Source organism: Emys orbicularis, chromosome 5 (assembly GCF_028017835.1).
Source record: "Emys orbicularis isolate rEmyOrb1 chromosome 5, rEmyOrb1.hap1, whole genome shotgun sequence".
NCBI classification, from domain to species: Eukaryota; Metazoa; Chordata; order Testudines; family Emydidae; genus Emys; species Emys orbicularis.
Window position 1 is genome coordinate 14,607,190 of NC_088687.1, and position 25,052 is coordinate 14,632,241.

The following is a 25,052-nucleotide window of genomic DNA, read 5'->3' on the forward strand; positions in this document are numbered from 1 at the left end:
ACAGTTTAGACATTTTATTCTATTTTCTGAATAAGCAAAATGATATAAAAATATAGCCTTGCAATCCAAAACAAAGTCACATTACACTAATAACACTAAATCCACAACTTCCCCCAGCAGATAAATATTAAACATGTTTACAGTGTAATGCACAAGTTTGCAACAGCCTAGTTGTTTTTGTATGCATAATTTTGTGATGTAGATTCCTTTCATGTTTTTACTCACTGCAAAAATGAAAACTTGAAAGGCAAGATTCCCTTAGCATTGCATGGAAGAACAATGCTGTTGTAAAAATGTACAATAGTACATAACTTTTGTAGTAGAACAGTATCTGAACAGATTCAGTTTCTTTTAAGAAAGCATATACAGCTTTATAAGTCTAAACCTTCCAAAGGTCATCAAGTTTGAAAAGCATGGAAGAGGCTTTGCTAGTCCAAAAGATTACAGCAGATACCAAATTTCTGAAAATCCTATACTAAGATATGCATTTTTTTTAACCTGGTCAGTTTCAGGCTTTGAAAGTGAACCCTGAAACAAAGTAATGCATTTAATACCCCCTAACAATGGGTTATGACAAGTCAACTGAAGATTCCTCCTCTGATAGGGATGCTCTCATTCAATCCATGTTCTATTAGTTTTATATCTTCCAGGTCATCTTTTATTATGCTAATCAAATGACTCAGGCCTTCTTGTTGCTGCTTCAAATGCTAGAATAATTAAAGAAAGAATGCAAGAAACACTTCAGCTGTAGCATTTATCACACAAAACTACAGGTCAGTCCACTACTTGATGTTTAAAAGATCAGAACAGGTTTATCCCATTTAGAACCTCTCTAAAATAACTTCAAGTTACTATAACAGCTAAGTTTACTTTTTGAAAACTAAACTACTCAACTTGTGCCAAGTATAATACATTTTCATTTTTACTACTGTCATGCCTGAAGGCCTGTGAGCTCCTTACCAAAAACATTAAACTGTTTGAGTTCACTCAAGCTTAGAGCTGGTTGGAAAAATGCAGATTCAATTAAACTTTTGCCAAAACATAGCAAGTTCCAAGGTTGACAGCACTGCTGCAGAGAGCATGCAAGACCCAGCTGAAGCTAATGGACTCTCAGCCCTAGGACCAGCCCCATTGGCTCTCTGGTGGACCAGGGAGCCTGAAGTCCTAGGACTGGTTTTCCAGGATCTGCACTTCTGGGTAGCCCCTGCATGTGGACTGCTTGGGGTACCACAGGAAAACAACTTCACTGCACATCAGGATTGCAAAGAACAGAGCTCTTAGTATTTGCTTGATGCTGTTGCTGAATTTCCTCTAGACTAAGTCCACTTGAGAGTCAAGAGGCTTGCTGAAACTTCAATTCCAACACCACTGTTTTCCATCTTATTTATAAGCTGTGCACCCTCCACCCAAGCAGGCTGTTGTAGAATTCTGCATGCAGTTCTCCACAAGGAATACTTACTTGCTTGATTTCTTGTAAGAGATCTGCATCAATGTAGTACCTCTCTTCAGCCCTAACTGCTCCAAAATGATTTTGCATCCTGATCTGAGACATCAGTTCATTTAGTCGACCCTAAAAATAGATGGGACTCACATGTATTAGGATAGAAAAGCAGTTTCCCCCTGACATCCGTAGTCCTGAGAGAAAAATGTACCATCAGTCTTAAAAGTTTTGGCTCAGCTTCGTGCATTTTTTTTTTTAAAAGAGGGGTGGGGGATACAATACAGTAAATAAACAGTCTAATACTGTTCATAAAATTGCTTCAGTACTCGCTTGTAGTCTTTGACCTTGGAAGGGTTTTTTTCAAGATTGGGTTTAGGACTTGCAAGTCTGCTTCCTCAAATCAACAGGGAAAATGTCAATGTTTTCTTTCATAGGAAGAATACTAACTACAAATAGTTTTAACCCGGCGTGGAGGAGGTTATTTTACAGCTCTATTGTAAGTACACCAAGAGCCCATAACTCACTCACCTTGAACTGAGTGGGTGCATTGAGTTCACACTGAATGGTGTCTAACTGTACACGAAGTTGTTCCTCATCAGCCTGAATGGCATAGCCACTTTTCCTTTGGATCTCTTGTTTAATTAACACCTGCAAAAGGAACCACTGAAGTTATGATCTTTGGAATGATTGAAAGAAAGGAACAGGAATGGGAAATAATTTTTCTTTAAAAGCTATAAAAATCTATTCTGTTGCCAATGGAACACACATCAGATTACTCAATGCAGCCAAGTGTTACCTGTAAGGTTCTATGAGAAAGATCCATTAGTTTCCTCTTGTACTGGGCTATTTTTGCCATGGTTGTGGTCTGATTTTTCTGCAGCTCACTAATATCTTCGGATATTATCTGAAAGAAAAACATGGTTGCAGTTGGAGGCCATCCAAAAATTTAATTTCATTTTTTTTTTTTTTTAATAAAGACCTTCTTACAAGCAGGAAAATACTAGTAGCAGCATTAATTTTCCCTGCCATTAGAGTTTCAAAACAATGATCAGTCCTAAAGGAAAAGGGGCCATATTTGAAAACACCTGCAAAGAGAATCATGTGATGAGTAGTTTATCATGCAAGAATGCCATCATACCCCATTGTTTAATAAGTGGGTCTCTTGCAGCCCATCTCAGAATGATGGCCATGGCAGTTTTGTATGCAATTAACTGAAAGTTTTAAATATTTATCCTGAACAGGAGAGCAGCCGAGGGGGCCTTATTCGGTCAGTACCCTTAACCCCTTCCCTGCTTCCCACTTGTGTCCCCTCAAAGTGAAAATATCTGTTCTGGTCAGGTAGTTACAGCACACCCATCACTACAGCATTGGTGCCGAATATACGCTCCCCAAACTGAGGCTGTGTCAGGTGCTATGGCTGGAATTTTCAAGAGAGACCTAAAAGGTCTTAAGTACCACACTCATTGGGGGTGTGTGCGCGCGTGTCAGGAAGAGCGGGGGGCCTAATTTTGAGACACTTTTGAAAATGCCGGAACTAAGCAGAGTGGATTTTAGACTCTGTCATAGCCAAAAAGATAATGTTCTCTTTCAAGGGAGCAGATGAGAGAGAAGATATTCATACAAAGCAGAGAAGAGTTATTTCATAAGCCTGCCACTCCAACATATAGCATGGTGTCAAATGTCTGTTAATCAGATACAAGACTCCTAATAGCTTCCGTAAGGGTAGTCTTGCAGTTCCTGTTTCAGCTTCAGTTAAGTCACCTACTCAAAGACATTCTAAATTCATAAATGCTCATAACTGCACAGATGCAAGCTTCTATGGGTACGTCTACACTGGAATAAAAGATGCAGGGCATGGCCGCAGCTGGCCCAGGTCAGCTGACTGACTCACAAGGCTCAGGCTGCCGGGCTAAAAATTGCTGTGTAGACATTCAGGCTCAGGTTGGAGTCTGGGACCCTCCCTCATTGTGGGGCCCCAAAGCTCAGACCCAAACATCTAAACAGCAATTTTACAGCTCCACAGTCCATGAGCCTGAGTCAGCTGACCCAGGCCAGCCATGGGTGTTGAATTACTGTGTAGACATAGCCTATGTTTCTCTTATCTATGGTGGCAGCAGTTTAGAACTATTGCTAAGTGTTAATACTTCCCAGATTAGTTCTCAGCATTTGGAAGTCAGGATTTATAAGGCCATAAGAGTCACACTTTTCAAGTGCTAAATCCATTGTCTGCAACCATGTTCAAAACGAATGGTGTCAAGAAGTGAACACTTACATCTAATCTGGTCTGATGCTGCTTAGTCATCTGGTCTTGGACCTTTAACCGTCTCAACAGCTCTTTGAAACCTACCATTGGCACAGGGATAAGCCTACAGGAACAGAAGGGTTTAGTTATTGAACAACTCAAGATTTACAGCTATATTTAACAAAGTAGTCCTGAATTGCAGACGCTGTTCATTACACGAATGAGAAGTCATTCTAATTACAGGTGTTAAATTCAAAAGTCCTCACCACTCATACTGACGGTGTAGGAGATTACATTTATTTAGAGTTGCAGGACTAACAGGGTAGGATTGACCCCAAGAAATGGGCTGGTTTGAAGTTCGCAGATACAGCGAGCTAACACAGCTCCAAACAATTAACATCTACCCTAGAGCAAGAATTTGCAACCTTTTGCCATTTGCAACCCAAAAATCAGACATGACTTCTGACCAAGCCCACAATCCTCTGCTGCCACAAATTTACATATTAATAATTTTGGGGGTGCTGCATAGATTGTACATGTGTAGTGGACTCTACACCATCTGTCTAGACTCTATATATTGCTTCCAGAGAACTCATCAGCTCAGGAGAGAGGGAAGGAAGGCACTGCAGAGGGGGCTGAGTGAGCTTCTCTTTCCTTCCCCTGGGTCCTAGAGGCAGATTTACTAAATTGGCATTTTTGTGAGGGAGATTGTTTGTGAGATTCTGTGGCCACCCTCTCATTACCTACCTTGTAGTTCTCACATTACACAGCTGTGCCCCTAAAATATCTCCTAAAGTTACCTGAAAGTTATTTTAGAAAGTGTTTGATTTTTAAGACTAAATTCACACCATATATCCATTTAAAAAAAAAAAAAAAAAAAAAAAGACTTACTTTTCAGGATCAGGATTATCCACTTTGGCCTGTTCCCAGATAATAGGATCAACACCTACAAGAGAAAATGGAAATTCTTTCCATAAGGACAATCTCATTGGTGCTTCAATAGTTTTCACATCACACGGCTGGTAAGTGATCAGATTTAATAATGCATGTGAAAGAGCCCATTACAATCAGCTGTGATAAGCTGAATTAATAGCTTGAGGATTCAGTTTATTAAAAAGTCCTGGGCCCATGTTTTGTGGAAATATCTGGGCCAAAGACCAGTTGTCAAGCTGTCTCACTGGTAGAGAGATGAAAGGAAAGTGATAACGGTGATTAAAAAAATTAAGCATCAGAAAAAGTTGTCAGGAGACCACCAAAATCTGGTACAAAAGGAATATAAAAATAATAGTACAAGCAACTACATTGTGTGTTAAACAAATGACAACATCAAAATCAAACACACAAGACTTCTTTGGAAACCTCTATCAGTTCAGTCAGGGTGTCACTTATTTTGCCATTATTTTCCAGTATATTAATGAATATTTATATAGCAATTTAATGATTAAAGAAGCTGGTATAAGACAAAGCGATGGAAAGACCATTTGGCTCCATCATTGCTGCTGAGCTGGCAAATGGGAAATCAAAAAGATCTAGCCATTACATATTTTTAAGACTGTCGATTAATCAGTTAACTCACGTGATTAACTCAAAAAAATTGTGATAAAAAAATTAATCAGACTTAATTATCAACTGAAATTAAATATTTTTGGATGTTTCTACATTTTCAAATATTGATTTCTATTACACAGAATACAAAGTGTACAATGCTCACTTAATATTTATTACAAATATTTGCACAAAAAATAAGAGTATTTTTCAATTCACCTCATACAAGTACAGTAACTCTTCACTTAATGTTGTAGTTATGTTCCTAAAAAATGCTACTTTAAGTGAATCCAATTTCCCCATAAGAATGAATGTAAATGGGGTTAGGGAGGTTAGGTTCCAGGGAAAGAGAGAGAGTTTTAAACAATTTAATACTGTTCATAGCAATGATGCTTGTGACGCTTGGTTGAGGTGGTAAAGTCAGAGGGTGGAAGAGGGAGGGATATTTCCCAGGGGATGCCTTACGAACTAGCAATGGCTGAGCCCTCAAGAGTTAACACATTGTTGTTAATGTAGCCTCACACTCTACAAGGCAGCATGAATGGGAGGGAGGAAGGAGACACAACTGATGCATGGCACTGGCTGCAAACATTCCCTGCGGAAACTGCATATGGTTATGAACCCACGCTATCCCACTGGAGCGCACCACTCCCTCCACTTTCCAAAGTGCCAGGGGGTGCATGCATGTGTGAGATAGAGAGCCTGTGTGTGTGTGTGTGTGTGTGTGTGTGTGTGTGTGTGTGTGTGTGTGAGTGAGTGAGAGAGAGAGACATGCACATTGCCCCTTTAAGTACGCTGACCCCACTTTAAGTACACTGCCTTTTTAAGTAGATCAGCAAGTTGAGACAGCAGCTGCTGCCAGCAAGGTCTCTGTCCTGTCTCCCCCCTCCCCCCCCCCCGCTCTGTGGAGATGGGGTGCAGGGGGAGGGGGACACCCTGACATCAGCACCCCTCTTCCCCCCTACCCCCTGCACAGCAAGCAGGAGGCTCCCAGGAGCAGCTCCAAGGCAGAGGGCAGGAGCAGCACATGGCACTGGGGGGGGGGGGAGGGGACACCTGAACTGGGCAGCTGCTGTACAGGGAACTTGGCGGGGCTGCCGGGCCACCCTGGTTCCAAGCCCCCACCAGCTAGCTCCAATGGGTTGCTCTCCCTACAAGCAGTGGACAAAGCAGGCGGCTGCCAAACAATATTATAAGGGAGCATTGCACAACTTTAAACAAGCATGTTCTCCAATTCATTAGCAACATAATGTTAACCAGGATGACGTTAAGTGAGGAGTTACTGTAGTGTACTGCAATCTTTATCGTGAAAGTGTAACTTACAAATGTAGATTTTTGTTACATAGCGGCATTCAAAAACAAAACAAGGTAAAAACTTAAGTCCACTCAGTCCTACATCTCATTCAGCCAATCACTCAGACAAACAAGTTTGTTTACATTTATGGGAAATATTACTGCCAGTTTCTTATTTACATCACCTAAAAGGTGAGAAAAGGCATTCGCATGGCACGGCGCATTGCAAGGTATTTACATGCCAGATATGCTAAACATTCATATGCCCCTTCATGCTTTGCCCACCATACCAAAGGACACGCTTCCATGCTGATAATGCTCATTAAAAAAATAATGCATTAATTAAATTTGAGACTGAACTCCTTGGGGGAGAATTGTATGTCTCCTGTTCTGTTTTATCCACATATGTCATGTCATAGCAGTCTCGGATGATGACACAGCACATGTTGTTCGTTTGAAGAACACTTTCACAGCAGATTTGACAAAATGCAAAGAAGGCAGCGATTTCTAAGAATAGCTACAGCACTCGACCCAAGGTTTAAGAATCTGAAATGCCATCACATCAGAGAGAGATGAAGTGTGGAGGAGCATACTTTTAGAAGTCTTAAAAGAGCAACACTCCGATGTGGAAACTACAGAACCCAAAGCACCAAAAAAGAAAATCAACCTTCTGCTGGTGGCATCTGACTCAGATGATGAACATGTCGGTCTGCCCTGCTTTGGATTGTTATCGAACAGAGCCTGTCATCAGCATTGACGCATGTCCTCTGGAATGGTGGATGAAGCATGAAGGGACACAGGATTCTTTAGCGCATCTGGCACGTAAATATCTTGTGATGCGGCTACAACAGTGCCATGCGAATGCCTGTTCTCACTTTCAGGCAACATTGTAAACAAGAAATGGGCAGCATTATCTCCCATAAAATGTAAACAAACTTGTTTGAGCAATTGGCTGAAGTAGGACTGAGTGGACTTGTAGGCTCTAAAGTTTTACATTGCATTCAAAGAGAAGAGTTATTTTTTGTACCGAATTTTCTACATTTGTAAATTCAGCTTTTATGATAAAGAGATTGAATTACACTACTTATATTAGGTGAACTGAAATATACTATTTCTTTTGGTTTTTTACAGTGCAAATATTTGTAATAAAAATATAAAGTGAGCATTAATTTTTTTAATCGTGTGATCACAATTAATCTTATTAATTGCTTGACAGCCCTACATATTTTATATTGCTTGCCTAGTTTAAATTAGTCTTCAGAACATCCTTGGGAAGTAGGCAAGTATTATTTTCAACAATAGGGAAACAATGAGATTTGCTCAAAACCCCATAGCAAGGTTGGGACTAGAATTCTGATGTCTTGGTACCCAGCTCTGTGCTATCACCACTGGACTATATTGCCTATCAAGGATAATGTGCTAAGATGCATACACTGAGTATATTAATTCACATAAAATGAAGTTAGAAAAACTAAGATAAGAATATAAAGGCAATAGCCCTCAGGATGCAGAAGACAAAAGGAAAAGTGTCGAGATTTACTCCGATCACTTTTGTAAATTTCAGCCTCAGGCTAAGTGAATGCTACTATTTATTCCTCCTCAGGTATACGGTCTTTCATTTCTTTTTATTAAGCCATCTTTTCCTTGGTATGACCAATGACCCAGATTATGCAGATCCCTATATTAAACACATCTTTTGTTCTTACTGTGTTACTTCGGGTATGTATTCACTAGCAATGTTAAATTCCTGCCTATTCAAAACATCCCATTATTTAGAGAATTTAGTACGCAGCGTTTACGGTCAGTTTTTGTGTGTGTGCTGCGAGTGAAATACCTACGCACAACAGAGGGAGTTAAGGATGGGGAAGTTGGAGACGTTCAACCTACACTTTGAAAGTCCCATTTTTCAGGATGAGTTCAAATCCACCATGTAACTTTCAGGTAGTAATTTTGCTTTGCTCGTAATTTGTTCTACATGCACTGTCAGTACAAAGGATGCTTTTGGAGGTCTGACATTTCATGTGCTATAGAAATGTTACCATTGTGCACGCATTGATTTCTAAACAGATTTCGATCTTGTTACACTGGTGAAAACCTAACGTAAGGGTTTTATTTGTATTCCAGTAGTGCACAGGTGTTCCAGTAAGGGGCCTGTTGTGCTGGGCTCCTACACAAAAGATTGTTCATGCCCAAAGAGCTTAGAGTCTATGCATAAGGTAAAAAGGCAAACAGACAGGAAAGGCACGAGGTACCAATGATACAATTATTCTAAAACTTTGCTAGCTGCACAAATCAATAAAGAAGCAGTTCTAAAAAACAAAACGTATTCCAAAATACAGATCGGTAGTTTAAATGGACACTGCCAAGGTAAAAACAATTGTCAGAGTTCTGTGGTAAGTATTTTTTATACCTATAGTTACACCTAAAGTTACTATACCTGAAAGAGACAGGACAGAAGTGGTTACTTTGTGCATTGAACAGACTTGTCCCCATATAGTCAGTTTCCCCTTTTTTGAGTCTCTCTCACGTAGCAGTAGGGGAGAGAAAAATCATTTAAAAATGGCAAAACGTGATAGCAGAACCACAGGTGTAGTACATAAGATTATTTTGAATTCATTTTTTGAAATTGGATTAGATTTCAAATTGATTCCCTTAGTTAAAAGTTTTTTATCCTAATTTTGCTACCAAAGCACCTGATTTCCAGCTATGGAATGAAAGATTAAAATAGACTTCAATCTTTAATGTTGTTATTTTGGCCTTTAACACCCCCCCCCCCCCCAAAAACAAACAAACAAACAAACACACACACACCACACATCCAGAACATGGGCAACTTATTCCTTAACACAACTTATCCAAGTCAAAAACAGACTATTTGAGATTTTGGAACCTGGAGAGCAGGCAAGGAGTTATTCCAAACGTACACTTATCTTTAAGTGTGAGAAGATCCTACAAACTCTTCTCTTCAGGCCACAGACCAGCAAACAGAAGCCAAGAATCTCTGATATTGAACAAGTGAGGAATCAAAAAAGTCACGGCACTCATCCAAAGGGATACAATTACCGTCTGTGCACATGTACGGATGTGTATTAGCCGAGTCACTCAGAGAAAGTTGGGAGGAGTGAGAATACAGGCCCCTACGGTGTTTATTTTACCTGCAAAAGTTACTGTCCTGGCATATCACTTTTGCTGGACTCAGTGAAGCAGTTAATAAGATGAACTGAACTAGTTTAAGACTCTTACAGTTTGGTTTACAATACTGTCTATGCTGGTATTAGATATTTGCATAACTTTGTATCATCAACTGAGCAAAATAAAGTTACTTTGTTGGAAGGGTTAGAAATATTTGGAACAGACATGTTAGTATGTAAGGTCAGCTTAACGGACACCTGGAGAACATGGAAGGGCTTGTTTACCAACTAAGGTAGCACTTCAGTACATACCAGCAGGAGGATTCTGTAGAAGCTGTTTGATTTGTGCTGGAGAAAGTTCCGTTCTGGCCATGGAGAGGGTAACGCCGAGCTGCTGCAGTGTTGTTTTTATGTTAACTTGTTCAAAATGAGCGTACAGGGTTGTGGCTGGAACTCTCCTTGAAGTCCCATTTGGTGACCGCTCAACAACATAAATGACAACTTCAGTCCTGAACAAGCAAATGCAACAGAAAAGAAAATTATAAGAATACAAGTACCCTAGATCAGTTAATGGTTTACAGAAATAACAACTGAAATACCATTATAAGCCTGGAGCCAACCGACAAACAGAACGGCATCATTATTTTCAATTAATACATTCCAGTCAATTTTTAAAAAGCTGAAAATATTTACTGTTGACTAATATAGCAAACAAAAAAGTGAGCATCAGATTCAGAATTACAAACAAATATTAATCAAATGTTCAGAAGTCAAATACTTGTTTAATAAAACATAACTACAAAATTATACAGTTTAATAATATCTACACGCTGATGTGTTGTCAGTGTGTATTAGAAACCACTAGGTTCACATTTTGTTAACAAAGGAAAATGAACAGGCTATCATGCACGTATCTTCCTAAATTACATCAGCCTAGCCCAGGAGCAGCCCTAGATGTTTTACTACCCACCCGGGGCAGAAATCATCATCAGCGTGCGCCTCCACATTGGCCAAGCAAAAGAAAAGCACAGCCAACCAATCGGGGAGAAGGGGACGGAGTAGAGGAGAGTGGGAAGTGTGCCTAATCAAAGCAAAGAAGAAGAAAAGCCAACCAGCCCTGTGGTGGTGCCATCTGGAAGTCAGTGCTCAGGGTGACGACCCTGCTCACCCATCCCTAGAACCAGCCCTGACTCAGCCCAAATTCTATCATTGGAGAAAAAGAACTGGATACTGGAGCATCACATTTCTTGTTTTTTCATACATCAAGTCAGTCTATAGGTAGGATAAAGTGGAGTCTTTGCTGTAAGTTTAGCAAGTGTGTGGATGCCTACTGTCATGGGGATGTTAGAAATACTTAAGGTAGTCCAGTGTAAAGAACAGTCCTCTGGCACACCACAGACAGAAGTAGCCAGTGCCACTGTCAGTAAGCAAGCTTAATTCCAAAGCAAATATTTCTGGGCTCAAATGCTAGAATACCTGATCAGCATTGGTCTCCAAACTCCCCCCCCCCCCCCCCACTATCTACCTTAACTATCTTACTGGTGGGGCATGCCCTCCACTTTCTAAAATATTTAGTTCATTTAACCCAGTTGCAGTAACCGCTACATACATCCCTGATTTTTCCAGCACTGCTGCTGAACAGAGGAATCACAAGATAAATCTATTGCCAGAACTTTACTGGCCTCATTGGTGATGCAAATGCCAAATAAACCAAGAAAATTGGATTTAGTGATCCATCAGAAACAGTGGAAAGAAACTAAAGGGGGAAAAAAAAAATAGAATAGGTCAAAACCTGTAGGCAAAGAAATGGATACTGTTGAAGAACAGAGATGGGTACTATATTCAGAATACAAACATTAAAACTTTAAATATATATTTGAGTATCCCTATAAGACTCTTAGAAGGAGTTTCAGCAGAAGCTTTGTACTGAAGCAAATTGACTTTAAGAGAGCCAACACATTATACACCCAGAGAAAACCAGATAGAGAAGAGGGGGAAATTGCACAAGAAGATATTCACGTACTGGTCATCTGGCAGTGTTTTAACACCTTCTACATTGACAGTAAGGGTCTGGTTTCCTCCCAAAATTTTGTGCAGTGATTCTACTAGCTGCTGCTGCTGGTTTCGAATGTCTACTTCTTTTCTATTGAAGACTAAGACCACCAGGCCATCTTCATCTTTGTTGTTGGGCATGCAACTGAAGCCCACAGCCTGTGGAAAAAGCCAAATTGGATGTTGTTAAAGGTTCACCTGAAAGTGAGATACAACAAGACATGGGTGTAGGAGAGGACAATACTTGCAGACTACTCTATGGCATGTTTCCAGCTAATTCTAAATAGAACCATAGTATATGAATAATTTTAAAGGCGTTAAATGCACTCCCACTTTCTAAAACTACATTTATTGAGCAATCAGTAAAGTCACTTTTGAAATGGTTTAAGTTTTTAAAAAGGTAAATTTTCAGAAATGTCCGTTCTCTGCCTTTGAGAAATTTTGGCCTGTTGGGAAGATTCTAGGTTGAACAGAAATTTTGTTACTGTTTTGGAACTGAGAACTGAATTAAACATAACAGAATCGTATACATTTTCTAAAATGCAAATGTAAACACAGGAAAGGGGATTTTGACTTGTTATGCCTGGTATTAAAAACCCCTAGTAATATAGAAATAAGGAAAAAGGAAGATAAAATCATGGAAATTTAGAACCGAAAGGAACCTAAAGAGGTCATCTAGCCCATCCCCCTGTGCTGAGGCAGGACCAAGTATACCTAGATCATCCCCGACAGCTATTTGTTCAACCTGTTCTTAAAAACCTCCAACAATGGGGATTCCACAATCTTCCTTGGAAGCCTATTCCAGTGCTTAACTACCCAAACAGTTAGAAAGCTTTTCTTAATATCCAATCTAGATCTGCCTTACTGAAGATTAAACCCATTTTTTTCCTTGTCCTACCTTCAGTGGACATGGAGAACCACTGATCGCCATCCCCGACAGCTCTTAATATATTTGAAAAGCTATCAGGTCCCTCTCAGTCTTCTTTTCTCAAGACTAAACATGCCCAAGTTTTAACCTTTCCACATAGGTCAAGTCTTCTCAATCTTTTTTTCATTTGTGATGCTCTCCTCTGGACTGTCTCCAGTTTGTCTGCAACTTTCTTAAAGTGTGACGACCAGAACTGGTCACAGTACTCCAGCTGAGGCCTCACCAATGCTGATTAGAGTGGGACAGTTACCTCCCATGTCTTACATATGACACTCCTATTAATATACCACAGAATGATAGCAGCCTTTTTCACAAGTGCACCACTTCCAACCTCTGGAGATTTCTGGAACCTCCACTCTATGCGGTATTGACTGGAGTAGGAAGATACTGGGGAATACAACTCAAGGTGTACATACTGAGTGCTTCTGTAGGTGTAAGGCTTAAATGAAATAAAACAATCTTGAAGATCAAGATAACATTTGAGAACTTCAGTACACCCATGACAGTTACTTTTCCATCTCAGTGTGTAATGATGGAGTTTTGAATGCCTGTATTTAAAAACAACACAAAAACCAAACACAAAACCCTAATCTTATCTTCTCTATTTTATTTTAAAAACCTCTCTATCCTTTCTGTGATAAACTTGCAGTAAGATTAAGTATTACACTCTTTGGCTGATGCAACTCAATATCCCAACACTAAGAAACTCTGTTGTTCATACTATAACAACAGTAATTTTCAAAGACTGCAGGACAGTTTGAAAAGTCATGAATTAGTGAATATTATCCAACTTGCTTTAAGGCAACTGTTTTCATGCACTGAGGTGTTGTACTGTTTTAAGGTTCAAATACACTGCTTCTTAGCACACCGGGGCAAGTCACTGAAATCTCTTGATTTCTGATACAATATAGCAAAGACAGTGAATTTTATGGAGGGGCTACAAATGGATCTTTAACCTAGGATGCATGGTTGCACTTACAACTATTGTGTCAGTGTATGCGCTACATTCTTAGAAGAGAAAGTCAAACGAGATTCAGCAAGAGTTCCCTCAAAGCCATTTCACTTGGGTACAAAAAGTCCATCAGCCTGAATCAACCCAGGGCAATACTCAAGGCCCTAGGACAATTAAGATTAAATACATAGCACAGAAATGCACTTCCCAGAATTAACGGAAAGCTAAATTTATGAGAAAGATTAAGTGTATTGTGTAATTTGCAGAAAGCACTAGTAGCTCTCTGTTAAGAGCAGTCCTCTTATAAGTGGGTGTAAAACTTTTAGAATTGATACCTATATTAAAGTGATTGCTGAAAAGTGTCAAGTTGCCCACAAGAAGCTCCTATTACTAGACTGCACCATAAAATGCATTATGAAGACGGCCAAATACCTGCCATCTTGTTTTACACCCCTTTACGTATTTACTATACATAGGTTCAGTTTTAGAGCGTTGGTAATATTCTACGACTTGTATGTCAAAACCAGTGTTAATTATGCAACAAACTACATTAACATTCAGGGTAAAAATTGCATCTCTTAGGGAAGTATCTCAAATGTGTACAGAAAGCTAGGCTTATTACTGTCTCTGATATGTCTATTAATTGGTCTGTAGCTGAGCTAGAGTAAGCATCATCCGATCTGAGGAGGATGAGGAACCCTCTACTCTTTGCTGACACAGCAGAACTGGAAACTGGGACAAGGCATAAGGACAGCTTAAAGACTCCTGCGGATAAAAGCAGATGAGTTCAAATCAGAATAAGCTGGCCTGAATCTAGCTGATGCAGAAGAGAATATGGGCTACCAAAATGGTGTGCAGGCCAAATTCAGAAAACAGTCTCCTGTTGCTGAGGTTGACGCAGAGATCAATGTTAAGTTTGTTGTTCTGGATCTCAAAAAAAAGATTATCCTGGTCTTCTAAAGCAGGGGTTCTCAAACTGGGGGTCAGGACCCCTCAGGTGCTCACAAGGTTATTACATGGGGGGAGGGGTCGCGAGCTGTCAGCCTCCACCCAAATCCCGCTTTGCCTCCACCATTTATAATGATGTTAAATATATTAAAAAAGTGTTTTTAATTTATCGGGGGGGGGGGGGGTCACACTCAGAGGCTTGCTATGTGAAAGGGGTCACCAGTAAAAAATTTGAGAACCACAGTAAAGCTTAAAAATTAATTGAAAGACAATTTTAAGTGTTACTATTTAAGTGATTAGCACCAGAAGAAATGCATTTCTAATGGATTAGTGCTCATCTTGGACGGTGAGTGACCTTAATTCTCCTAACACTATCCTGGAATATTTCATCTGTCTTATTGCTCACATGAACATGCATGTCATCAGTAATACTTCAGCAGGGCCTAGATTTTCAGCAAGCACACCACTCAGAGCTTTATCCCATGCATATTAGAATGGGACACATTACCTTGAAGAACATCTTATGTTACATACTTAGAATTAGCAATAGCTAAATTAACTCCCATGATGCATTTAGGATTACAACAGAAGACTGCAAATGGCCTCAGAATAAGTATTCAGATAAATACCAGAAATATCATACCTTAAATCTGCAAAATGGGTTTTCCTGCGTGAACTCCACCGGAGCAATGTTGCTGTTAAAATATCCTTTGCCTGCCCCCCAGAAGGCTTGCAACTGGTTCCACTTTGCCAAAATAGCATCTCGCTCATCTCCCAAGAGTGTGGGAGCAGAAAGAGCACTGGCTGTGTTTATCAGCTGGTTGGACTGGGAAGGTGCCTGAGTTGGCTGACTGAACAAGCCACCTAATGCTAAAATCAGAAAACACAGTTCTTGAGGAATAAAGAAAGATTAACTTATTAATGCCCACCATACTAGAACTTCTTGTGCATTTGTCAGGGGAATACCAAGAAATCTGTAGGTAAATAATAAAGCACAAAGTTTGATTTTTTGAATGACATTATACCCCCCCCACACACACACACACACCCCTTCTTAAAAGTGATGATAGAATTGTCTGACATTCAATTACACAGAGGCGCACTTTTAAAAAGAGGTGTCTATATTTACCCATTTGAGGGATGTTATTGGATAAACATTCTTGGATGCTTTAAAATCTGAAAGGAGGTACATCTGTTATTGTGACACAGTAAAGCAGTCAGCAGATCCCAAATCTATTCTTATATTGACTTTTCTTTAAACTAAATCTGTCATCCATTCCTTCCTTTCTCATGATGCTGTCACTGCCACCATCAACTTTGTAAAGATTCTTGGTGCCAATGCTAAATCAAAAGAAGGGACCAGTATGATACATGGAGATCCCAAGATGAAGCACAGGTATTTCTGAGGGCTGCTATAATGGGGCTATGGAGATATGTATGCTATAACCAAGATGCTCAGAAGTCTCCTGGACTGACAGCAACGATCACCAATGTGCTGGATACCTTTTTGATACACTTATGCTCCACTATCCAGAATCTGCTGGATCATCCTGGACTTCTTGGGGACCAAAAAATAAACGGAACAGACTTTTGTAAACCTTTTAAGCTGGGGCCAAAAGGGAACACTGCCTGAATTTGAAATTGACAGTTGATGGTGCTCTAAACGGATTCCTCCTTTACAGGAAAGGAAGGAAGATGGGATGTGACTGCTTCAGGAGGCAGGGGAGGAAAAGTATTCAGTTTATAAAGTCACTACAAAAAGTGAGCTATGTTCAGAAGCAATGTTGCCCCACGCAGCCAGAAACTGCAAGTCTCTTGCTATGGGCCAATCCTTTAGGAAATGGCATAGCAATATCTCAAAGAGTTTGGCCTGGGTCTCTTGGTCTCTTTCAAATGAGGCATGAAAGGCCAAGTTCCATTGGAATTTAACCTACATGTTCTGTAGGTAAAGAGAAAGGAGCTGAAATTTCTGTTTGGTCTATAGAGACCCTTGGATAAGACATGCTCACTCTCATACAGAGTCTTTCCTTGCTAAGACATGGAACCCATGCCCTGATCTAGGCTATTCCCAAAGATATCCCTCTTGGAAAGGAAGGGCAATATTAAACTTGGAAAAGAACTACCTTACCATAGGGTTTAGCTTGCTCTGCAGGAAACAATAAGGATGGCTACACTGCCAACAGAACAGCAAAGGCCATCCTGAGGCATGTTGTGAAGGTACCCGGGTATGATGTGGCAAATAGGAATTTAAATATCATTTAAAAAGTTAACTGATTAAAATTATATCGTTTACCCGGTTAACCGATTAAAGGGCAAGGGGCCCACCCACGGGGCTGGGGGTTAATGGTTAGGCTGGGTTAACTGGGAAGACTAATGCTTATTGGTTAACTGTTCAACCGTTTACTATTTTACACGCCTAACTGCAAAACGAAAACACTCTCCAGGATGCTCTGAACCCTTGCTCCTCCATCTATTCCATGAGATCCCTTGTTGTAGACATTGAACAGCATCAGCAAGATAGGTAGCAGATAACGCAAAAGAAAAGTGATCCCTCTCTCTTTTTGGTCCAAGGGGATGGACACTTTACTGGTACATCTTGAAACTACTGGGAATGTGCCAAAGTTTTTCGTTCTCATGGAGCAACCTGTAGCAATTTGAGCAAGAGGAACTTGAAGTGTGGAGCCTGCCAAATGGTGAATTTTTAAGCGTTCACATTAAAATGTCCAGGCTATTTGGTCTTTTTCTTCCACAACAGAGCAATCTCCCCACTAGTGAGATTTGGGGCTTGGAGGTGAATTTAGTGCTGTGAGTGAGGTTTAGTTGTCTCATCCCCCTCTTCAGGCTCTGGTGCTCTGTGTAAAAGGCTTAGACCAGTGGTTCTCAAACTTTTATACTGGTGACCCCTTTCACATAGCAAGCCTCTGAGTGTGACCCCCTTACAAATTAAAAACACTTTTTAATATATTTAACACCATTATAAATGCTGAAGGCAAAGCGGGGTTTGGGGTGGAGGCTGGCAGCTCACGACCCCCCATGTAATAACCTCATGACCCCCTAACGGGTCACAACCCCCAGTTTGAGAACCCCTGGCTTAGACTATGAAGGGTGCAGAGATCTGTAAACCCTTCACTGATGGTTCTGGGGGCACAAAAAAGCAGCTTAATATATTAAGTTGATATAATTTTCTATTATTTGTCCATTACTCAAGTAAAATGCTAATATTTTGATTACTCAGGAGGGATGAGCAAGAGATATTTTGCTTACTAACAACAGCTTTTAAAAGAAACAGAAGTCTTTGTACTTACTGGGCTGCTGCTGTTGGGTACTGAATCCTCCAAAGCCTAACCCAGTTCCTAAACCAGTACCTAGGCCGGTACCAGTTCCTGCTGCGCCAAAACCAGTACCAAATCCAAAACCTTTGTTTTGGGTAGCACCAAACAGTCCTTAGAGAAGGGGAGAAAATCAAAGATAAACAGAAGATTTACATATGAACAGCAAAAACAGAGAGCATCAGTCTTTTAGAAGTTTGAAGTTTAATTCTAAATCAGAATGATGGTATCTCACCAGTGGTGCCTGCGTTGGTAGGAGCAGAAAAGCTAAATGCTGATCCAGGAGCGGTGGTAGTTGTCCCAAATCCTCCAAATGCACCTAGTAAATAAATTGTACAAATAAACAAGGTGGCTTTGCCACAAGGTTCAATCTCTTGTAGATCATGATAAACTGCACACTCCAACGCAATGAGTTTTATGAAGGGAGATGCTGACAGATGAAAGTGTTGTGGCACAAGCAAGTTTTTCTGATCAGTTATTTACTTTATTGACAATAAAGTAAACAGGAGAGAAAGTGGGGACAAGAAAGCAATACATATTTAGCTTGTGACAAGTGACCTATGGATATTGAAAAAACAAAACAAAAAAACACACAAACACTTAGGCTTTAGTTAACTTAAGTTGCTCAGTGCCAGATGTGCTCTCCCCATCTACAGAAGATTATAGCTAGTACTAACTTTTGTTACATTAATTCTCTAGAGTCTAGAATAACTGGATTTTTGTGGGACGGGGTGGTACATTTTTAATATAAAGGATCATTTAATTAAAAATATAAATAAGAGCTACAGACACTTGGGTAGAACTAAGCATCTTACATACAGTGGTTGCATGTGAATAAGAACACAGATAGTAAAGATGGCCTAAAACCCCGGAATACGTGGCAAAGGCAGTGTCCCTCGTGTCAGCAGAAGGATGACATTCTATGTCCCAATCCTGCAAGAAGATTTATGGGGTAGACTCCTGTGGAATTCCACTGACTTCCATGGATGAATGGGTCTCCCTGTGTGGATCAGTTTTCAGGATCAAGTCCACAGCGCAGCACACAGGTTGTTAGGAGGATGGATTTGTCGGAATAGTTTACAATGCAAAGGGAAGTGCTCGGTTCTTGAGAGGAACAGTCAAGGGGCTATACAGTAGAACCTCTAACATGTAAGATATCTATATCTCAGTTCAGAAGCATGGGCTGAAATGTCCTCAGTAAACTGATAGCACCCTCAATTTTATAATACAATCTCTTCAAGTCTCTAATGCCAACTGTGCCATCTCACTGCCTGGCCAAAACAGCAGAACAAATACAAGGCAGTACTTTAAAAGACTTGACTGGATAAGATTGAGTTATTGCCAATAAGATGAAGGGCTGTCAGGATTTCATATACGCAATGGGTGCCTTTACCCTGACATTAATCCCAGGCACCTCGAATCATTACTCTTAACCAGCTAAACATAAGCCCACAATCTTTTATCAACAGCAAAGAGTGGTCCTCTTCCATCTCTGAAATATTTGGAAATTGCAAACTTTCCTTGTGGGTATGGATTTCACAGGGGTAATCCATGCCTTTGTGATCCCCCCCTTTACACTACTGCAGTGCACTCTGTTTGGGATGTCCCTTGGTCTGCATCTGTAAGAGCTAGCAACACCTGCATCCTCCAAGATTCACTGGCTGTATGAAGTCCAGCAAACATGCTTGAGGTTTTACTTTTATTAGCTAAAAATTTAAGTCAGCAGTTCCCAAACTGGGGTCTATGAACAGCTAGCTAGTCATACGGTGCTGGATCCCCTCTATTTCCTGCTGCTTCTACAGGTGTTCAGGCTCTTCATGATAAGAGTCTGTAAAAGCAGCTGGAAACAGGAAGAAGCCAGACTAGACGCCTCTACTAGGGGCCTCTGCTACACAGCAGAAAAAACAGGAACAGTTCCCCAGGAACTTGGAGTCACCAACAGCAGAATCATGTCCTGGTAACAAGGTAGTATGTCTAGAGGAGCACAGGGAAAAGAGGACCAGCTGGCGGAGCAGCATATCCAGTGCATTTATCCAAAAAGGGGCTAAGCTAGGGTTACCATACGTCCGGTTTTTCCCGGACATGTCCGGCTTTTTGGTAATCAAACCCCCGTCCGGGGGGAATTGCCAAAAAGCCGAACATGGCCGGGAAAAATACTGCCGGCCGGGCACTTCCCCTCCCGGGCTCCGGCTGCTGTGCTCCTCCCCGACTCTTCGGCTTTGTTTAAGAGCCGAGCTGCCCGAGCGCTACAGGCTTTGGGCAGCCCCCATGCCTCCGGACCCTGCGCCCCCGGCCGGGCACTTCCCCTCCTGGGCTCCAGCTGCGCTGGGGAAGCACCGGCCGGGGGCGCAGGGTCTGGGGGCTGCCCGGCAAACCGTGAAGCCGGTAGCCCTCGGGCAGCCCTTTTCGCGTGGCTGGGAGGGAGGAGGGGGAATGCGGGGCGCTCAGGGGAGGGGGCGGAGTTAGGGCGGGGACTTTGGGGAATGGGCGGAGTTGGGGCGGGAAAGGGGCGGGGCCAGGGCCCCGTGGAGTGTCCTCTTTTTTTATTTTTTAAATATGGTAACCCTAGATAAGCAGCTCCTTGCAGCTACTTTTCCTAGCAGGCAAGCAGTGGTGTTTTGCACCAGCTGCAAACATCGATAGGCTTTCAGGGGTAACTGTGTGTGGTGTGCATTGCAATAATCCAATCTAAAATTGCTCAGGCACATATTCCTGATCCAGACATGTGTGAAAGTAACCATCACCTTATTAGAGGACAAAAGATGAAAAATATACTTTATTCCACTGACAAGACTTGGGTATCCTGGGGCATTAAGACGTCAAAAAGTAATTCTAAACTGTACTCGTGGACAAAAGATAGAAATTCTCCCTGAACAGAGCCCAAATAAGCCATCCCATTATACCTTTTAGATCCTTTCTTAACTCAGCAAATTGGATCATCAGTCCACTCTGATCTTACTCCTGAACTTGGCCAGGCAGCAGAAAAGCAAAGATACAACATCATATAGGTCAGATGAAAACAATGAAATCATAGCCCAAACTTATTAGTCTCTCCCAGGGGCCTCCTATACACACATGGAGCAGGAGTGACAGCACCTCACAGACCCCAACTAAAAGAGTCCACTACGTAGACCAGCTGTTGTAAAGCCATTTGTAAGTTACATGTAATAAAATAATTTTTTTTTAAACTTAATGTAATGAAACAGTCAGCTTGAAATGGCATGTTATGTATGATAGGAAAGTAGTTATGAGTGGCAAAGTTATACAATCTTAGTTAAAATTGCAAAATGATATTCAATCAGCAAGAGCTCTATATAGAAATATCAAACAGTACGGTGTACATGATTCAACAAATGGATAGTCATTGGCAATGGACATGTCAGTTTATCAAAATACAGTTTACATCTGAATCAAAACAAATAATGTTTTATTTATAAATCTATTAGATTTACCATCCCTGTGCACACAGAATGAAACAAACCAGAGACTTAATTTTCAACCCAACTTGACTTTCACTCATTCAGAGCATCAGCTTTATGCAACTGGATGAAAAAGGTTTCCAGTGATAATTGTAGTATTAAACTGTTAATACAATGAAAACATGCATCTCAGGTTTGGTTTTAATTTAGCTCATATCCATTAGAAAAAAGCAATTCATTAGAATTTGTACCAGAGTAACATCAGTTAAACAAGATTTACATTATTCATCAGGTGCATGAAAGTGACATGGGTGCTAAAATACAAAAAATGGTAAGACTGTGGAATGCATATAATTCCTATACGAGCAGCTGCAAGAACAAGATCCCAGGGCTAACCCTACATAAATGGAAACATATGAAATAGTATACCATCATACAAGGCACAAATATTTTCACGTAAAAAAAGAGAAGACTAAATTTAAAATAAATCAATGTGATTACTCAATTGACTAATTTACACTGGATTGCCGATTCCCTTCACAACAAATAACCAGTGTCCACATTAGGAAGAAGAACAAAAAAGCTAGAGCATCTTTTAAAGACAACCCTGCATCTGTGCATTATTTCAGCAGATGAACAACAGTACTTGGACAGAGACAAAGCAGGGCTATTGATTTTGTGCTGATCGTATAAAATTTGTTTCTCCACAGAAACTAGTTAAGTGCGGTGTGTTCATGATAACCAACTGAAGTCCAATGAAGAGACATAGAAAAGATGAAAAACATGACTACAGTAGTCCAAGAATCTAAAGTAAGGAAATGTGGCTTTACAGATTTACTCTGTAATTATTCAGTATTACCAATATCTGAACAAAGAATTGAGATTACAGTTTGCCAGTAAATCTGACCATTTGCTAAATAATCAAGACTTAGATTTAAACCATGGTGTCCTGCCAGTCTATTTTGTTTTTAGAGAAAATGTGCATTTGACAGACCAAGTAGTTTTTTTTCAACAGCTATTTCACTGGATTTGCATACGAAATCCAGAAATTAGTGGAAGTGTTTTTAAAGTCTTATTTAGAGATTTTGCTACAAGTTATTAAAAGCTTTGTTCCCTAATTTGGACTATACAAAAAGTATCCAAAGTAGTTTTTTATACTTAGATACCAGAGATCTGAAAAGAATTCTTGGACCCCTGCTATCAACATTCATTACAAACAAGTGTGTATGTTATCTACCTGCACTTGCCAGACTGTTACCAAAATTGAATGGTGGCGCTGAGGTAGTGGACACACCGAAATTCCCAATATTAAAATTCACTGCAGGATTGGCAGTTAATCCGAAACCCCCAAAATTAAACCCACTGGCAGTGGAGTTTGCAGTCTCAAGCCCACCAAATCCTAACAGGTGGGAAGCAGAAAGAGAGCAGGCAGCATTAGTTTGAAACAAAAAAAATATTGTGTTTTCCATAGCCAGGGACAAGAAAAACAGAAATAGTTAAAGAAATAAAAAGCATAGAGGAGAGAAGTTATTCCATTTCAAATGAGATTCATTTATTTAACACAAACAGTAGTCCAAAGCTTTCTGCTATGTATCTGCTAACAGCATAGGTTAAAAAGCTAAAGCACGAATAAAAAAAAAGTGTAAAACTTCTCTTCCCCCCCACACACACTTATGCCTAATCTACACATGAAAGTTATAGTCATGTAACTATGTCAGAGGCATGATTTTTTCTGCTATAGTTACATCAGTACAACCCCTAGCATGGATGCAGTTATATCAGTATACAAGTGACATGCTGGTCTAGTTATTCCCTCTCCCATATAGGAAAAGCTTTACATGTAAAAAGCGCATGTACACAAATGTAATAGAGTCCACACTAGGGGAGTTGTAGCATTTTAACTATACTAGTACAACCAGTATAGCTAAAGCAGTACAACTTTCCAGGGGTATGTCTTCACTGCAGAGTTAATTTGGGTGATTAGCACTTGGGTGTGAGTGGAACACTGCAAAGCCATATTCAAGTGTGTCCACACTGGTACTATACTCACTAGGACTTTCATGGTTATATCCCAGCGTTCTTAATACTACAATAAGATGAATCACTCTACGATTCTCTCTCAATGAACTGTGGGAGAAACCGTTTGTTTTCAGGAGGATTTTTGGGAAGGCACTGGAGAATTATCAGCACCTGAGAGTTTTAGCCTGTATCTACACTGCAATATGGGTGGGTTACCAGCCTGAGTGTAAGGAGCACCCAGGTTTTAGCCTGTACCCAAGGCCAGCTAGCCAGCCTGGGTGTAAACACCACCACCAGTCAGGCAAGAGGTTTTTGTGCATGGATGGGAACAAGACTAGGGGCACCACTCAAGTAAGAGCCTGAGTTACCTCTGCAGCGACGATAAATGCCAGGGCAGACAAAGTACACCTCTACCCCGATAAAACGCGACCTGAAATAACACGAATTTGAATATAATGTGGTAAAGCAGTGCTCCGGGGGGATAGAAGGGGAGGGGGCTGCGCACCCCGGAGGATCAAAGCAAGTTCGATATAACGCAGTTTCACCTATGACGCGGTAAGATTTTTTGGCTCCCGAGGACAGCGTTATATCAGGGTAGAGGTGTATTACAAACCTAAGTGCTCTGAAGGGGCTGGAAATGACTTGCCTTTTAGCACAACCTCTTAAAGCTTTGGTGTCTAGTTCACAAATAGACCTATGCCTAGACAAGCCACAAACACATTTACAAAGCTTAAAAGGAACATTCCCCTCCTCTGATTTCAAGTTAGATGTAGCCTTTCCTCCTCCCCACACCCTAGAAAATGTCACACAAATGATAAACTATCTAGGGACGTCTCTTTAAAAAATAAATAAAAAAACTATTGTGCTTGAACATGAAGACTTTTGTGAATACTTGAGGTACCTGATAATTATCATGACTGACTAATCAGTGCCAACTAGTACACATCACGTACAGCCTCATCTCAGCTAATCATGATTAAACTTTTCATAATCACATTAACATTTTCTATTCGAGACAAGCCCTGGTATATTTTTTTTTAAACACACTGCTCGGTCATTCGTGACCCCCTTTAATGGGGAGGTAATGAACCTCCAACTGGCTCTACTGAGAAAATTACAGACCATACTGTGACACGATCTGCAGAAGCAGCTTGCACGAACCCTGGAGGGACGGCTACAAACATTTACCCCGCCCCCTCCCTCACAAGTCATTTCAGTTGTATGGAGAGTTAAGAGGGACACTTCCTGGGCAGGAACCGAGCAGCGCGCCCGGGGAGCTGGGGGCAATGAGCCCTGGGGGGCCCCGTGGGGCTATAGCAGCGCCCAGGGCTCACACGACGGGCGCGAACTCACCGCCGCGGTTACGCAGCCCGACATGCCCGGTTTCGTTTCCATTCACCGGGACTGGGGGGGGGGAGCGAGGCTGACGCCGAGCCACGGCTCGGGCAGGGCGCCCCGCCGGCGGCTGCCCAGGAACGGCTGCGGTGTCACGGGGGGGGGGGGGCGGACCCGCTGCCTCATGCTTCCAGCAGCGACGCCCGGCTCCCGTCCCGACGAGGCACCGCTCCGGTTGCTAGGACGAGCGCCCTGGGGAGGCACGGAGCGGACACACCCACTGCCCCGCCACCCCCGTGCAGCCGGTCTCCGCGCCCCGGCCGCGGCCGTCCCGCACTGACCTGTCGGGTTAGCGGCGGCGGCGCCGGCGGCTGCCCCGAAGTTGAAGGCCATGAGGCGGCGCGGTTGGCGGGGTGCA

The 25,052-nt window shown here is 41.3% G+C and overlaps 1 protein-coding gene across 1 annotated transcript; it reads right to left on the reverse strand.

The window, feature by feature from the left end:
* Positions 1 to 25,052, reverse strand: NUP54 (nucleoporin 54). Its single transcript, XM_065404877.1, has 12 exons — positions 24,976 to 25,052; positions 18,097 to 18,180; positions 17,838 to 17,975; positions 15,176 to 15,402; positions 11,676 to 11,863; positions 9,965 to 10,161; positions 4,575 to 4,629; positions 3,714 to 3,807; positions 2,238 to 2,345; positions 1,970 to 2,089; positions 1,460 to 1,570; positions 1 to 707 (listed from the first exon to the last, which is right to left on the reverse strand). The coding sequence occupies exons 1-12, from the start codon at positions 25,025 to 25,027 to the stop codon at positions 579 to 581; spliced, it is 1,503 nt and encodes a 500-aa protein (XP_065260949.1). The 5' UTR covers positions 25,028 to 25,052; the 3' UTR covers positions 1 to 578.

Excerpts from the sequence above, each read along its gene's own strand:
- NUP54 (XM_065404877.1), bottom strand. The coding sequence starts at position 25,027 with ATGGCCTTCAACTTCGGGGCAGCCGCCGGCGCCGCCGCCGCTAACCCG. Across the intron at positions 10,162-11,675 it reads AAAACACTGCCAGATGACCA|GACTGAAGTTGTCATTTATG; the intron begins GTACGTGAATAT and ends TTGCTTGTTCAG. Across the intron at positions 3,808-4,574 it reads GATAATCCTGATCCTGAAAA|GCTTATCCCTGTGCCAATGG; the intron begins GTAAGTCTTTTT and ends CTGTTCCTGTAG.